At 35.9% G+C, this 17,946-nt stretch overlaps 1 protein-coding gene across 1 annotated transcript; it reads right to left on the bottom strand.

Annotated features, from left to right (window-relative positions):
* Positions 1 to 4,207: 4,207 nt before the first annotated feature.
* On the bottom strand, positions 4,208 to 8,441 carry LOC133817825 (calcium/calmodulin-regulated receptor-like kinase 2). Its single transcript, XM_062250434.1, has 8 exons — positions 8,121 to 8,441; positions 7,065 to 7,451; positions 6,655 to 6,808; positions 5,930 to 6,065; positions 5,460 to 5,545; positions 5,303 to 5,374; positions 4,913 to 5,116; positions 4,208 to 4,812 (listed from the first exon to the last, which is right to left on the bottom strand). Exons 2-8 carry the CDS (start codon positions 7,385 to 7,387, stop codon positions 4,519 to 4,521), a joined length of 1,269 nt encoding a protein of 422 aa, XP_062106418.1. The 5' UTR covers positions 7,388 to 7,451; positions 8,121 to 8,441; the 3' UTR covers positions 4,208 to 4,518.
* Positions 8,442 to 17,946: the final 9,505 nt, after the last annotated feature.

Here is a 17,946-nt window from a genome sequence, read left to right as displayed (position 1 = left end):
TCTTTAAATTCAAATGTTGTTGGAACTGGTTACTTAAATGCTTATGACAACCTTTATTTGCTAGAAACAATTGCATCCTATAATAAAACCTTGCATGTGGAATCACGTGACTAAACATAAATTACATAAGGAAAATTTAGCGCCATTATGGCATAAGCGCTTGGGTCATATCTCAAAAGGTAGAGTTGAACGCCTTCTGTCTGATGGCATTTTAGAGTCTCTTGACTTCACAGACTTTGATGTTTGTGTTGATTGTATCAAGAGAAAACATGCCAAAACTAAGAGATTAGGTGCCAAAAAATCTTCAGATGTCTTAGAATTGATTCATCCAGATATTTGTGGGCTATTCCCTACAACATCATGGAATGGTCAACAATATTTCATATCATTCATAGACGATTGCTCACGTTAAGGGTGCCTATCTCTCATTCAACAAAAAGATTAAAAACAGTAGATATGATTGTGGTGGTGAGTACTACGGTAGATATGATGGCTTAGTCGAAAAACGTCTAGGACTGTTTGTTAAATTCCTAGAGGAATGCAATATTCTCCCACAGTACACCATTCCAGGATCACCTAGCATGAATGGTGTTGCTAAAAGACGAAATAGAAATCTTAAGGATATGGTAAGAAGCATGATTGCTCATTCTACCTTACCTGAGTCCCTCTGGGGGGGGGGGGGGGGGGGGGGGGGAAGCATCAGACAACAACCTACATTCTAAATTAACTACCAACTAAAGTGGTTGCAAAAACACCTTATGAGCTTTGGATAGGTCGAAAGCCTAGCATGGAGCACTTTCACATTTGGAGATGTCTAGATGGGGCAAGGCCTTATAGGCCACATGAAAAGAAATTGGACTCCAAAACTGTGAGCAGCTACTTTATTGGTTATTTTGAGTGATCTAGGGGCAACTAGTTTTATGATCCCACACTTAGAAATATTTTTGAGACGGGAACTGCAACATTTTTTGAGAATGTTGAGTTTGGGTGGAGAAATAAGGTTACAAACATTGCTTTCGAGGAAGAATTGGATTCAAACTCAATGCATACTATCTTTTTTTTTTTTTTTACAATGTTTAGGTTCCTACACCTGTCATTGATCAAGAAGTGAATCCAGAACCTCAACAAGAAAATGTTGATCAAACCCCAATTCAAGATGAGGTAATTTTTCCTGAAGGACAAACTCAACAACCTTAAGAATCAGTGCCATTAAGAAGGTCCATAGGAGAAAGAAAAAAAAATACCATTTCAGATGATTATGTTGTCTTTCTTCAAGAACATGAGGATGACAATGGAATGATGGAAGATGATACAATCAATTTTTATCTGGCCATGAAAATATCTAACTCTCAAAAGTGGATTGATGCCATGATAGATAAGTATAAGTCTATGCAAGACAATAAAGTTTGGAAACTTCTCTTATTACCAGAAGGTGCAAAACAAATTGGGTATAAATGGATATTTAAAACCAAGAGGGATACGAATGGTAATGTGGACAAGTATAAGGCATGTCTTGTAGCTAAAATCTATACTAAAAAAGAAGGCATTGATTATACAGAGACTTTCTCTCCAGTTTCATCGAAAGACTCTTTCAAGACAATTATGGCACTTGTTGGTCATCTTAATCTTGAGATACATCAGATGGGTGTTAAGATTGTGTTTCTCGATTACAACATTGATGAGAAAATTTATATGGTGCAACCAAAAAACTGTGTCGGGAGACCCAAAGAATATGGTTTGCAAATTAACAAAATCCATCTATAAACTCAAGCATACTTCTCGTCAATGGTATCACAAAATTCATCAAGTAAGTCTCATTTGGTTTTGAGATGAATGTTGTTGATGATTGTGTATATCACAAGTTCACTGGGAGTAAGTATATATTCCTGGTTCTATATGTCGATGACATATTGCTTGCCACTAACGATATAGGCTTATTGTACGAAACCAAGAGATTTCTGTCTAAGAATTTTGAGATGAAAGATCTTGGGAATGCCTCTTTTGTATTAGGAATCAAGTTTGTATGCATCCAGATATTATGTACATTGTTGGAATATTAGGCAGATATTTAAGCAACCCTGGTATGGACCATTAGATATCAAGCAAGAAGGTTATGAGGTATCTTCAGAGAACAAAAGATTACATTCTCACATATAGGAAATCAGATCATTTGGATGTCATAGGGTATTCTGATTCTAATTTCGTTGGATGCTGAGACAACAGAAAGTCTACATCTAGCTATATTTACCTGTTAGTTGGAGGAGCTATATCATGAAAAAGTGCCAAACAGACACTTGTGGCTTCTTCCATTATGCCAACAGAATTTGTAGCATGCTATGAGGCATCAAATTCATGAATATGGCTACGAAACTTTGTCATTGGACTATGCATTTTGGAGAATGTAGAATGACCACTCAAGTTATTTTGTGACAACAATTCAGCAGTACTGTATTACAACAACAACAACAGGAGTACATCCAAGTCAAAGCACATGACATAAAGTTCCTAATTGAGAAAGAGAGAGTGCAAAGTGGACATATATCCATAGAGCACATTAGGACACACTCCATGATAGCGGATCTACTCACAAAGGGATTACCACCCAAGGTCTTTCATGAGCACATTGCTCATATGAGTGTTGTATTATTTGAGGATATCATGATTTAGTGAGAGTTTGCATTTTATTTTCTTTATGTTTGTTTTAGACATTTATGTAATTGGTTATTTTCTTATTAGAAATGAAGATTTTAGTTCATTCACTTAGTTTTTTGTTATGTTTGATTCTGACCTCACTAAAGTTTAAGGAGGACCAGTTGGAAATAGGCATGTTTGGTTCGCATTGCATGTAATTTCCATGCTACGTATCCATGATTGATCCATGTCATTTGGTTGTATTTGTATATGTGACCATTGATGGGTTTAGTCATGATTAATATGATAAAGACTGCTTTGATCTTAGATGGATATGATTGATGGACAAGATTGTTAAAGAATACCTTTATATGATAGCAAATTTTGAGCTCATAAAGTCATACATTTATAAGGAAACATATGTTGCCCAAGTGGGGGATTGTTGGATTAAAATCTTATTTTATGGGCACATATGTATAATGTATAATGCTATTATAAAGTGTGATACAAAATTAAGTGACCAATTATGTTATAAGTATCATAGGGTATTAAAGTGTCATGTGTTTAATGTGTAGAAACAGGAAAGTGAATTTTTAATTTTATAATTGACAAAATTGAAAATTACTAATTATAAATTAGGGTTGTAGTCCCTTATATATATTATTATATTCTGTTTGCAATCTCATTAACGGAGAAGAAAATAGAGACTCTGCTCTCATAGAGATATATATTATATAGGAAGATCTAAATCTTTTGTGCAATCTCCAACAAAGGCTTCAAATTAGTACTTTCGCTCTCATGTTTATCTTCTTCTTTGATTTAGCAAATGTTCTATAGAAATATGATTTATGATTTTATATTGAAGCACTTTTAGTAATATGATTAGGTTATGAGATTATGTATTGAAATATTGATATTTATGGATGTTGCTTGAGTGTTTTATAATCCTTGCACATGAGTCTCCCTTTCGAATTGTGAAATCTCTGACTCAGTGGCAATGCTTAGAGTAAATAGAGAACTAAAACAAGGGCTATCAGCCATGGCTTTGTTGTTGTAGTTGTTTTTTCTTTCTCTTAAAAACGTATATCGATATGTTATTAAAATTACTTTGCTTGAAAAGTCTTCGCAAAGTAGTCGTGCACATACTTCTCCAACCATATCTCCATTAAAAAAGAAATAGGAAGTTATTTTCAACTTTAATAAATCCATTTGCTTGTAGATTCCTATTTGTACTCATTAAACGGAACAAAATCCATTGCCACACACACACACATATATATACACACATTTAAATTATTACAATCCTTTCAAATATTTTGAAACTCACTTCAAAAAAAATTTAATTTTCACTAGATAAATGAATTTCAATATAATGTGAAAAATACTATACAAGCAAAAGCTAGAAAAAAAAAATCATTCTCATTTTGTGAAATGCTAAAAATAAGCAGTCAGGCTAATATCTTAGCATCAAAATCTCCTACACCACAATGCCATTATCAGAGGTGTTTTAATTGCCCATAATTACACCAAGCATGGTAATCAACAGAATCTCAAAACTGAAAGTGAACAAAGAAAATCCATATCAATTTTTTTTCCCTTTCTTTTTTGGGTGTTCCAGATTCTTCTATTTCTTGTTCCATGTATTACAAAAAAGAGTTGGTAGCCTCAAATCCCATTGGAGGCATGGAATGTGTTCCATGACCCATGAGATTAAAATTAGCAAAAGCCAACTAATCCATGGACCTATACTTGTATCTAACTATTGAGGGGGGTGTATATATCAGGAAAAGCTCAGGAGGGTCTAGTGGGCAGAATTAGCTAAAACGGGAACAAATATAAAAAGTATGAAACTACAAAGAGGAAAGCAAACTATTATTTATGTAGTCTCTATCCTTTTCTCATGGTAGCCATCAAACTTAACTCCACCTGCTGATCCTCAATTCTGCTTACCGCTCGTGAAAGATCTCTGCTGGCAAATGACATGGTATCTTCTTTAGCGAGGCGCCTCAGTTTTATCTTTAAAATTGCTTGTGAAACCTCTCCTATTGAAGGTCGCCTTCTTGGTGAATTGTCAAGGCATTTGTGAGCAATGCTAGCTAAGCTTCTAACTTCTGCAAGGCTGCATTTGCCAGCCAGTTGCTTATCCAGTATTTCATCAACACCGTCAGGACTCATAGAAGCCTATAGAAAAAGAAAGAAAAGAAAAAGTAGCAATGGATTCTTTGGTCAGAAGTTTGACTGTACAAGTTATTGAGCAAGCGACCAAGGAGAAAAAATTCACCAAGTTAATGTACTCCATTAGGTTTTGGTGTGGATGAATAGCCGTTATTAGTTCGAACAATATAACACCAAAACTGTAGATGTCACTCTTCATTGTGAACTGGTTTGTGGATATGTACATTGGGTCTATGTAACCATATGTTCCTTTAAGTCCAGAATTCCTTCCATCAAATACTTCTTCCTTTGACAGTCCAAAGTCAGCAACCTAGAATGAAAAAGTGTATACTTAATTGCTTTATTTACATATTTATTTTAACTGCATAGAGCAATCACTTTTTTCTTCTTTTTTACTTTTTAGTAGTTGGTAACAAGCATAATTAATCTACATTTTGAAACAACTCAACTACTCATTAAGGAAATTGAAAATGAGAAGGCTTGTGTGCCATCTTACCTTAGCTCTCATTAATCTGTCTAACAAAATGTTAGCAGACTTCAAATCTCGATGTATGACGGGTGGGACTGCCTGTTCATAGAATTCTCCACATCAAGGAATTAAACATGAATTTCTTCCACTACCAAGAAAAGCAAATATAAACAACTTAACATACCCCTTCATGAAGGTACTCAATTCCATGAGATATATCAAGAGCAATTTGAAGCCTTTCATCCCAATTCAAAACCCGTTCTTCTCCACCTAGGTATAAATAAAGCAGGATGGTTCTCAAATATGGACAACTCAAAATCCTACCAACGAAAAGAGTTAGTCTAAGTTATTAGGTATAGGTAATAAACTTAATTAAGAAGAGGGTAATACATTTCCAGCTTAAATTGGATGAAGAAACTCAAGCTTACATGTTCTGGTATTTAATTATTCTCTCTTCAGAGATGATGTTACTATTCAATGTAGTTTTAACCTATACATACATATATATATATTTATAGTATATACACACAAGTGTGTTTGTGTGTGCAGAACATAAGTATTCGAATCCCAGCTTTCTCTCTTGTGGATGTTATCCACATATAGTCTTCAAAATCAATTATTATTTATATATAAAATATGTAGAGACAAATATACCCTCTGAGCGATAAAGAATGCTCGCTAAGCTTCCGTTACTCATGAACTGGTACAATAACATGCGTTGTCCTTTATCTACACAATATCCCACTAGATTTACAAGATTGCGATGATGCAGTCTTCCAAGCAAAGATACCTGCAACATATTCACACAAACGCATAAGTAACTCCAAATTGTTTGTTGGAGTCTTGGAGAATCACACTAAAATAGATATACGTTTTCAAATGGAAGACTACAATTTATCTCAAACCTCAAGGAAGACAAATGTAGCATGCAACCTAATTTAGGTAGTCTTTTAAAAGAAATACATAGCATATAGTATAAGGAGTCAGTGTAAGGTCAATAATATGTTTTAGTATGTTTGGTGTTTGGAAGGCCTACACTCATAAGAAAAAAATTAGGCAGATGATTACCCATAAAATTCATAAAACTATATTGATATTGATACTTTTAACTTGCCAATGCCATCAACGTTTGGGAGGCAAGAAACTCTAGCATATGGTTAGGTATATCCTTACTCAGAATTTGTTCAAGCACTAAGAATTTCTTTTTTCAGTTTCAATTTATTTAGAAAAATCATCAAAGCAAAAGAAAAACAAAAAATTTACATTTGGTCATAAAATTCAGGTGAAAATTAAATTATTAGGAACAATTTAACATGCATGCATAAATAGCACTCTGTTCTTCCTAAGATGTGGTGACATGTTGTTGGAGAATCCCTTACCTCAGTTTGGAATTCTCTCTCCCCCTGTTTCGAATCAGAAGCAAGCACCTTCACAGCTATTATCTCTCCAGTAGCCATTGTTGCTTTATACACAGGACCAAATGATCCTTGTCCCAAAATAGTGGTAAAACTTTCTGTAGCTCTCTGTATATCCCTGTAATATATAGTATACATCCATAAAATTTGATAGACCCTATATATCGACTATGCAAAGTCAGTAATTTAATAGAAGCTTGTTTAGAATTTGTATTATCTGTTAGCTCTTAAATCCAAGCCAACTACATGCAATCTGAGCAATGGGCTCATTGGGAATAAATGTTTGACAAATGAAGAATTAAAAATTTCTACAGCATGAAACAATGTAAATATATCACAGTGCAGACTAATGAAAAGTAAAGAGCTTTACATACTTGTAAGAGTATCTAAGTAAGCCTGACACAGAAGCAATTCGATCTTTGTTTTGATGATTCCAGGAAAATAAGGTACTTTTGGGAAGGTTTTCTGATCCTTGATTCACTTTGGAATTTGAAAGAGAGGCACTGAAGTCAGTACTTGTCCCTAAGCCATTTGTTCTTATAGGAAGAGTTGTGGAACTGCGATCATTTGCACATCGTCGAAGATGAGCATGTTTTTTGTACCACCGCAAGCCCCAAAATAAGAGCGAAGCTATCAAAATACCAAGAGCTACACCAACAGAGATTCCAATGATAACCAGATCCGCTTTACTAACCATTCTTTGGTCTCTTTGATAGTCCAGGCAATGAAAACATTTTGCGAGGTGAATTGCCAAAGGTTCTCTATCATAAATAACACACCAATTAGATAACACAGCCATCCCAAAAACCAAAGAATAACTTAATGATTAGGTAAAACTCTTTGCCCCATGATCATAAAATGGTAAGCATAAGTAACCAATAAGTGAAATGTAACAATTTTTATATTTGTTCTCCTGCAGAATCTTACAACATTTGGGAGACAGGAAACTATAGCAACTTGGAACCGAATCCAAACCATGGGAATAACCATGGCTTGACCACTCAAGACTTAACCATTAAATGTAAATAATTATGCCTTGAACATAAAGACTCAAGAATCTGTGCTTTCTAATTACAACGAAAGTATATTTATATTCCTAACACCTCATTTTATACGAAAATCAATCTACATCTAGATAAATATCAACCAGATTATATACCAAAAGTCAGCATACAAATCTTCCAAAAAGAAGAAAAAAAAAAGTAACAAAAGATTCAAGTATCCAGGATCCTTGCAACCCTCGATCATCTAAACCCCTATGAAGACTATTACATAAACTCAGATATAACGACAACCCAGAAAGCAAAAACACCCACTGAAGCACAAAACGTCATAAACCCAGAACCATAATCAGCCAAAAGGACGCAATTCAGCCCAAAATCTCAAGAAACAAAAAGAACTCATTAACTAAATAAGAACAACATCCATACCTTATCAGCCAAAGACTCAACGCCAATTCCGACGATTACTTCTCGACAATCTGGTTATCTTCGTCGTCGTCGTCGTCGTTTTTTGCAAGTCAATGGTGTACAACTCAAAAGAGAAGCAAACCAAACTGTACGGAGAGAGAAAGAAACGAAAAAAGAAAACAACCACCGAAAAAAGGAAAAAGCTAAAGGTGACACAATGACACCCAAGTTGTGGATTGGAGAGCAATGGGGCTAGTTCGATTGGGGACTATGGATGGAGTTGGGATCAAAGAAAAAGAATAAGAATGGGTTTACGTGGGTTGGTTGGGTCAATTTAGGGACCCTTTAGACAGCTCCGTCCCATTAAAACTTGAAACTCACCACTTTGCCCTTTCAAGTTTCATGCTTGAAGATTTCTCCAATGCTTCAACTTTTAACATTTTTCACCACTCAAATTTTAATTGATGTGTTTCTAATTAAATAAATCTCAATTATTAAAAAATGCATGTTTTCAAAAAAAAAAAAAAAAATGCCCACTTTTTAAATTGTGGTTTATTATTGAATAAAAAAATGATCGTGCAAAATAATTTTTTTTTGGCTTATTGGGTATGATTAACAAAAAAAAAAGAATAAACTATTTCTTAATTTTGGACTAGTTAGTGAATTTATGTAAGATTCGATTCGACCCTTGTGTTTGGTTCAAATAATACACAAGATATTATCATTTTAGCCCCACTTTGATTGGGGCAACACCTTTGGATAAGCCATTTACTTAAATGATAATCAATTTATTTTATTTGGTTTTTATATAAAGAAAGGGAAAACACAAGTGACATAAATTGGATTTGGCTTCATATAATATAAAATTAATAAAAGGCATTGATATTTTTGGGTGTACAATCTATATGAACGATTGATCTTTTGGTGGAATCGATATAAATGAGTTGGTGGTTGGTTTAAGTTAATGTCAACTTAAAACTCCTATTTAATTTTCACCTATTCATATTACTTCTTCTCCCCTCAAACAAAAAAAAAAGAAAAAAATAACTTCTCCCCTCAATTTTTTTTTTTATTTTTTTTAAAAAAATACTTTCTTCTTGTTCTGAAAATTTATATTTAATTTTTTCTCTCTTAATACCTTAAAGGGAAAAAGACTCATCTTTTAGAAGGGTTTGACATTAGTTATATTTTATTAGTTTTAAATTGAGTGGTACTAGTTGTGAATGCATTAAAATAATATTTAAAAGCCTGCAATCACCAAATCAATTAAATTTTACTTTTAAAAGAAAAATAAATTGATTAGTTGGGCAGTTGGGTTTTTATTATTTAACAAAATATGCTAAAATGGTTGCCCAAGACCAATTCTGGTAGATGAGTTGAATTGGTCCAAGTATATCTTGGACAAACAATCATGTCTTAATTATATGTCATTTGTCAAATAGTAACATTATGAAAAGCAAAATCATTCATTTAAAATTAATTCTAAGATCAAATGCTAGATTTTTTTATTACTTTAAATTCTTATAAATGATGAATATTGTTATTAATTATCATTTTCGATGTCAGGTATTTAAGGAGACAAAGAAAGGCATTAATTTCGAAAGAATAGAGTTGCTCAAGCACGTGGATTATTCTGTTTGTAATTACTCTTTACAATGGGCCCATCTCATCCCTATCAACATAGGATGTAATTATCCTACGTGTAAATTACTTAAGGGATTTTATTTAATTTTTTAAAAGTAAAAACAGAAGGTTTTATCAATAGTAACACTCAGGACGACTAAGTACAATCAAATCTCACACAAGAGAAATTTAAAAAAAGAAACACATAAACCAAATTAAACCAACATAAGAGAAATAAACCCAAACTATTAGATCTAATACCAAAGTAGAATAAAATAAAAGACAGCCAAGTCAAAAACAAGGAGAAATCTTTGTAATAATCACCAAACCACACAACCTCGAAATCCCATCTCTTAAATTTAAGAGGGACTATTTTTTTATTTGAAAAAATATAATAATAAAATATATTATTAATAAATTAAGACAAACTTTAATTACGACATATATAAATATTAAATATTAAATTATTTAAATTATACTAAATAATAAAAAATATACATAATACAATGAAATCTTAACAAAACAAAAAATCACTTTTTAACTTATTTTATTGTGCTAATTCAAAATATCAAACGAATTATATTGATATTAAATAATAAAAAATATACACAATACAATAAAATTTTAACAAAAAAAAATAATTTTTAAATATCATCATGTCAACGTCTTAATTACTAAATATTAACTTTAATTAAAAATATATACATTAATTAATACATATATATATATATTTTTAAAATATTTTATATATTTTTTTTCACCCAGGTTGGTCGCCCACCCAGGCTCATGTGGGTCCGCCCCAAGCTCAAGAGGAAGGCCATCTGCTATCACACGTTACCTAACCTCGAAGTCGAAAGTAACCAGAAGTCAAACGAACTGTCTAAACCTTTGATCGTCACCACACCGTCGGGAATGCCAAAGTCTAGGACAGTTGTTGTTAGAGACATATATATTTCAATAGAAATATGGAAACCAAAATTACAACTCAATACAAGATTGTAATTTGGACAAAATGATTGATAAAATAAAGTTATAACACTGTGCTTAAAATATAAATAAATAGAGAGAATATAGAAGAAGAAATGAAGAATTACAAACTCAAAATAATAATCATACAAGTCTACAATAAGAACAAAACTGAAGTAAAAAGAACAAGAAGCAAAGAAAATAACTCTCACATTTTACACAATCTTAAGTGTATAATAATGGGGATCACCAACCTGAACAAGGTTCTAAGACTTTTTTCCAAAAGCTTGATCCCCATATTCTCTAACTACTAAGGGACCTTAAGTATTTAGAAATAACTCTATACAATTATCAAGCCTATATAGTTTCTAGCAAGTGCTTTGTTGTAAAGACCCGACTAACTTAAAGACCTTGGACCTTTAAAACTACTAAGACATAACTACTATTTTTGGATATATACATAAAATAATAGAACTTTATTTACTAATACATAGAAATTCCAAAAATACGGGATCTCATTGTTTATAAATAAAACATTTATTTAAATATTCAAGTACTAAATGCAGAAATCATAAAGACATAATTAAAAGACTCAAAATATCAAAGTCATCATCGATCGATCCCATCGGTTCATTCCTTAAGTTCCTTGTCCAATACACAAGCCAAAGCTACCATAGATCCGCCCTGCCTTCTATGTTCATTTACCTGCCCAATCTAAATAAAAAGGAATGAGTCTAATGCCCAGTAAGGAAAAACTACTAAAACACATAAAACATAAGACATAAAAATGGACTACAATATTAATGACCATTAACTCATTGTCGTAGTATGTGATAGAAACCGCTATAGTCCTCTTATCTACTATTTTAGAGGTAGGTTTAGACACAACTATAGTCTACGATAATGATAAAAAAATCTTAGGATTTGCTATCTAAGCAACCATATTTCCCAAGCGACTAAAAGACATAAGAAAAATATATACAAACAAACACATAGCACATAAAATCTAACTTATTTTCCTTACCTTGAGTGTGGAGAGAAAAAGAAAGAGAAGAGATTGCTTGCTATAGAAAATGTCCAATCAACCTTAAATACAACATAAAATATTTATATTAGAGTTGTAATGCCTCGAAATCCCTAACGTGATTTAATGGCTGGATTAGTAGGCCGGGAGGGCCATAATTGTTTAATTATACCATTAAATAATTATATGCATGTTTATGTGAATTATATTATAATATGATATTAAATGCATGCATGTGGGTCCACGTTTGATTATTAGGGTGTGTTGGTAATTTGGCCCGTTGATGGCATATTTGTGTATTTTTGTGCATATTGTGATTTATGGATGAGATCTCATTATTATAGGGATATATTCGAGCTATTCGGCATGAGACGGTCTTATATTGTAAATTAGCGGTTTTGTCATAACGGGGTCATTTATTGGGATAATGAGAATGTTATTTGATGATAAATTGGGAGTTATTGAGATCAGGAGGAAATTTTGGGAGTTTTGACTATTATGTCCCCGGGGGTGTTTTTGGGACCCCGAGCATTAGGTTTTATTTGAGATCACTTAAGCTTGAAGTAGCTCGTCAGATAGAACCGTATGTTAGAAAACACTTTTTCTCTTCCCGTTAGTTCCTTTTACCGTTCGAGGCAATTTCGAAGAAATCTTGAGTTCTAGGAGTCGGAATCAAGTGAGGATCAAGGCATAGCGATCTTAGGAAAGATTAGAAGCTTCTTGACCGAAGGATTTGACGAGAAACAACCCAATCAAAGGTAATCTAAGTTTTAAGTTTTGAGTTTTAGAGTTTCTAAGCTTTGAATTGGATTTGTGAATCGTTGAATTTTTTATTCGTTTAAGCCTCGAGATTTGATGATTTTGGATCATTGGGATGTTTGGGAACTTTGATTTTTGGATTTGGAAGTGTTTAGGTATGTTTTTGGAAGGTTTAGAATGAAGAAAATCGAGGTTATGGCTGGTTTCTGGGTGGGGGGTCGCGGCCCAGTTCTTGGGCACCGTGGCCCAAGCTCGAAGAAGCTGGTGGAGGCATTTGGGTGTGCTGGGCACCGCGACACTGGGTAGTGGGCGCCGCGGCCCTTGCCCCTGGTGTGGTTAGGGGACGCGGCTCAAGCTTCTAGGGCCGCAGCTCTTGAGTGGTTTTGGCCCAATTGAGTGGGGTTCGATGTCCCGGTGGCTAGATCTTGGTTCGGGAGCCTTTGTTATTCATTTTATTGATGGTGTCCCATATTTGGTTATGACTAGGTGATCGCTAAGGAACTTAAAGGTTGACTGTTCTCAAGAGTCGTTCTTTTATTCATTATCGGTCGAATTAGAGGTAAGAAAACTGCACCTTGTGTATATGACATGCATGATTGTTGTTGAGGCATGTTGGTTGTAAAATGTGGACATTGATTTCATATTAAATGCTTAGCAGATCTTGCTTACTTGTTTATGGCACTGATTAGTCAGGGACGGCACCAGTCGCATATTACTAACCTGAGAGTCAAAAACGGCATAAGCGTCCTGAATGCAGGGCCGATAAAAGATTAGATCTAATCGATATCAGTGTTGAATGACTCTAGGAACATTAATGTTGGACCGACCCTAAGGTCGATGAAAATTATAAGCGCTTGACTAGTCTAGGACTAGTTACTCAGAGCCAGGGCCTAAGGCCTAGGTGACTGCTTGTCACATGGCTAGGGAGCGGAATCCCATGGTTATGACTCTATGGTCATGCGATAGGTTATATTGGTGACTAGTTCATCGAACACCTATCTTAATAAGCTAGTGAAAGGATCACTTCTTTGTAAAGTCCAGGTGACCCTATCGTCACATGGCTAAAGGGAACGGAACCCACCTTAGTGACTTTTCAACTGTCACTCATCTATTTTGGATTGAAATTCCTGAATGATTATTATTATCATTGTTGATATTATATTCATGCTATATTGTGTTTTCTTGCTGGGATTTGGCTCATGGGTGCTATGTGGTGCAGGTAAAGGGAAAGAAAAGCTCACCCAGCCTTGAGTAAAGAGCTTAGGTGGTGCTGTGTAAATATGCGGCCGCTTGACCACCACGGCCAAGGAGTTCTCAGAGGAACTAGGGGGTTTACCCTATTTTTTCCACTTAGGTCGGTGGGTTTGTATATTTGAAACTGTAATGACCATTTTGAGTTGTAAATATCTTGTAAAGGTTTTTATGGGCTCATGAACAGTTTTATGTTTTAAATAACATATATCATTTCCTTTTGTTTGATTTTCCACCTTAGCCTGTTAATAATACTTAGAAGCACGTTTTTAACCAAAGAACTCGGGTAGCAAGTTAAATTCACGGTTCACGGTTCACCATAACTGTTCTGGGATAACCAGGGTGTTACAACTTGGTATCAGAGCGTGCCAAGTTTTGGGTTCCTGTAGACTGGCTAGGCATGTACACTCATCACTAAAGTCAAGCTCGACTCATGGTTTGGTAACTATTTATGTAGTTATATGTATAACTGCTTAAATATAGTATATATGCTTTACCTGTATACATGAGACACCATGTTAAACCTGTGCCCTGAATATTGCACCCTCAACAACCGTGTGCTAAATTGTACTGAAATTGCTAGAACATACTTATTAGTATTGTTGATTGTGAATTATTATGTGATACATGCTAAGTGCTAAGTGCTATAATCATGTATCCATTTGTATATTTGTATGACTGTGGAATATGATAATTGTCTGCTTGTTCTTGGATCGTAAGGCCTAAAAGGTTTAGTTATCACTACCTGACTGGCCATATTGATCATTGTTTCAGCAAGGTATAAGCTAATAAGAATGAATCTAGGACAGACAGATATGTCAGCTGGCCAAAGTGATCAAGGCCAGAATAATAATAAACAGGATCAAGAAAATGACCAAGGACAGATTCCACAGCCAGCTCCTGCAAACTGGCATCAGATAATTAGCGATCTGCAGGCTACAGTGTTGAGACGGGGAGAAGAACTTCATCTCCTAAGACAACAGCAAGCACCTGCAGTGCCCAGTATATCAGAGGCACCTCTTGTGTCGGTGCCAGCAGCTGGGCAGCTGCCTGAGGTTGGTAATAAATGGGAGTCTCTCTATGAAAGGTTCAAAAAGCAACAACCTCCAGTTTTTGAAGGCAGTGCAGATCCTGCCAAGGCAGAGCAGTGGATGAGTATGATTACCACCATCTTGGACTTCATGAGGGTGACTGGTAATATAAGGGTGGCCTGTGCCACTTATATGTTTCGGGAGGATGCCCGAATTTGGTGGGAGGTTATTACCCAGACCAGAAATGTTAATGCCTTGAGTTGGGAAGAGTTTCAGACTCTGTTCAACGAGAAAAAAATATTACAATGATGCCACAGGGCGGCAAAGGCTGAGGAGTTCATCAGGCTACTTCAGGGAGGTTTGTTAGTCACTGAGTATGCCTTGAAATTTGATGGTTTGGAAAAATTTTCCATGGAACTGGTGCCCACTAATGGGACCAGAAGAGAGAGATTTCTTCAGGGGATACAACCCAGATTAGCCCGTGATGTACGTATTACTACTGTGGCTGGGGTTACTACCTATGCGCAGGTGGTTGAGAAGGCACTCACAGCTGAGAGTGCAGAGAACAAGATCTGGCGAGACAATGCAGCCAGAAAGGAATTTAGGAGAACAACTTCTCCTTTTGTGGGTTCAAGTAGGGGTGGAGGCCCCAGTGATCAAAAGATGAAGGTTCCTGACACCTTCCCAGTTCCAGGTCTTGATAGGCGGCCCCGTGGTGTCTCAATGGGTCGTCCAGGTGGTAATGAGGCATGGAAGTCTTATCTTGAATGCCCTAGATGCAAGAGGCGTCATTTGGGAGAGTGTAGGGCAAGGGCCTGCTTCTCATGTGGAGCAGTGGGTCATCTTAAAAAGGATTGCCCTAAGATCAGAAAAGAAGAACCTAGGAAAGCAGACAGCTCGATCCCAGCTCAAGTGTTCGCATTGACACAAGCAGAAGCTGAGGCTTCTCCCTCAGTAGTTACAGGTCAGCTTTTTAGTGCTGGAACCCCTTATAATGTCTTGATTGATTCTGGTGCTACACATTCTTTTGTTGCTAGTAGTATTATTGATAGACTATGTAGACCTTGTGATTTTTATGCTGTGGGATTCAGAACTTTGCTACCCAATGGGGAGTTAGTGGTATCTAGGAGATGGGTCAAATCTTTGCCAGTGACAGTGGAGGGCAGAGAATTGTCAGTGGAGGGTAGAGAATTGTCAGTGGATGTGATAGATTTGGTTATGACTGACTTTGGCATGACATTGGGTATGGAGTGGTTAGCGAAGTATGGGGTAACCATTGGTTGCAGAAGGAAGATGGTCACCTTTGAGCCTGAAGGTGAGGATCCTTTTGTGTTTTTTGGTACTGTGCATGGACCTCGCATACCTATGATTTTTATTTTGAGGGTTAGGGATCTATTGCAAGGAGGTTGCATTGGATTCTTAGCCACTGTGGTTGATACCACTCAGGTCGTGCCAGTGAGACCAGAAGAGACCAGACTTGTTTGTGAATTCCTGGATGTATTTCTAGAAGATTTGCCAGGGTTTCCACCACATAGAGAAATTGAGTTCGTGATAGAATTGGCACCAGGGACGGAGCCTGTGTCTAGAGCACCGTATAGAATGGCCCCAACTGAGTTAAAAGAATTAAAAGTACAGTTGCAAGAACTGTTGGATTTGGGTTTTATCAGACCTAGTTCCTCACCTTGGGGTGCGCCAGTTCTGTTTGTAAAGAAAAAGGATGGTTCTCTGAGGATGTGCATTGATTACAGAGAACTGAATAAGTTGACAATTAAGAACAAGTATCCTTTGCCAAGGATAGATGATTTTTTTGATCAGTTGTAAGGTAAGACGGTATTCTCAAAGATCGACTTTTGTTCTGGTTATCATTAGTTGAGGGTCAAGGAGGGAGACATACCGAAAACTTCTTTTCATACCAGGTATGGGCATTATGAGTTCTTAGTCATGTCATTTGGATTGACTAATGCCCCTGCTGCTTTTATGGATATGATGAACAGATTGTTCAAGAATTATCTGGACCAGTTTGTGATCGTCTTCATCGATGATATTCTGGTATATTCTCAGACTGAGTCAGAGCATGAGAAACATCTGAGGTTGGTTCTACAGAGATTGAGGAACATAGATTGTTTGCAAAGTTCAAGAAATGTGAGTTCTAGTTATCTCAGGTATCCTTTCTTGAGCACATTGTTAGTAAGGAGGGGATTAAGGTAGATCCAGCAATGATTGAAGCAGTCAGAGATTGGCCAAGGCCAAAGAATGCTTCTGAGGTTAGAAGTTTCCTTGGATTGGCAGGTTATTATAGGCGTTTCATGGAAGGGTTCTCAAAGATTGCTACTGCATTGACTGAGCTGACACGCAAGAGTCAGAAATTTGTGTGGTTAGATAAATGTGAGAACAACTTCCAAGAACTGAAGCAGAGATTGATTATAGCTCCAATTCTGAGTCTTCCAACAGATCAGGAGAAGTTTGTGATTTATTGCGATGCTTCTCATCAAGGTTTGGACTATGTTCTGATGCAGTCAGAAAAGGTAATTGCATATGCCTCTCGTTAATTGAAGGAGTATGAAAAGAGATATCTCACTCATGATTTGGAGTTGGCGGCTGTGGTCTTTGCTTTAAAGATATGGAGGCATTATCTTTATGGACAGAAGTGTGAGATTTATACAGACCACAAGAGCCTGAAATACTTCTTCACCCAGAAAGATTTTGAATATGAGACAAAGACGTTGGCTGGAGTTAGTAAAAGATTACGATTGTGAGATTTTGTATCATCCAGGAAAAGCCAACGTGGTAGCTGATGCTTTAAGCCAAAAGGGTCCGGGACAGATTTATGGTGTGAGGCTGATAGCCAGAGAGTTAGTAGATGATATGACCAGAGCTAGTATAGAGTTGCTGGTGGACTAGTTGGCTAATATTACGCTACAGTCTACACTGTTAGAAAGAATCAAGGAGGGTCAGTTGAGTGATCCACAGCTGATCAAGATTAGAGAGGATGTTTTGGCTGGAGCATCCAGAGATTATACAGTGTCTGAGTTAGGCTTGTTGAGATACAAGGGATGGATATGTGTTCCGTTAGACACTACCTTAAGGCGAGAGATTCTGGATGAATCTCATACTACACCTTACTCTTTACATCCAGGCACCACGAAGATGTATTAGGATGTGAGATCGTTGTATTGGTGGCCGGGGATGAAGA

The sequence above is a fragment of the Humulus lupulus genome, chromosome 2 (genome assembly GCF_963169125.1).
Source record: "Humulus lupulus chromosome 2, drHumLupu1.1, whole genome shotgun sequence".
In the NCBI taxonomy this organism is placed as follows: domain Eukaryota; kingdom Viridiplantae; phylum Streptophyta; class Magnoliopsida; order Rosales; family Cannabaceae; genus Humulus; species Humulus lupulus.
Note: the sequence above shows the minus strand (reverse complement) of the source record. Positions and strands in the feature narration are given on the sequence as shown.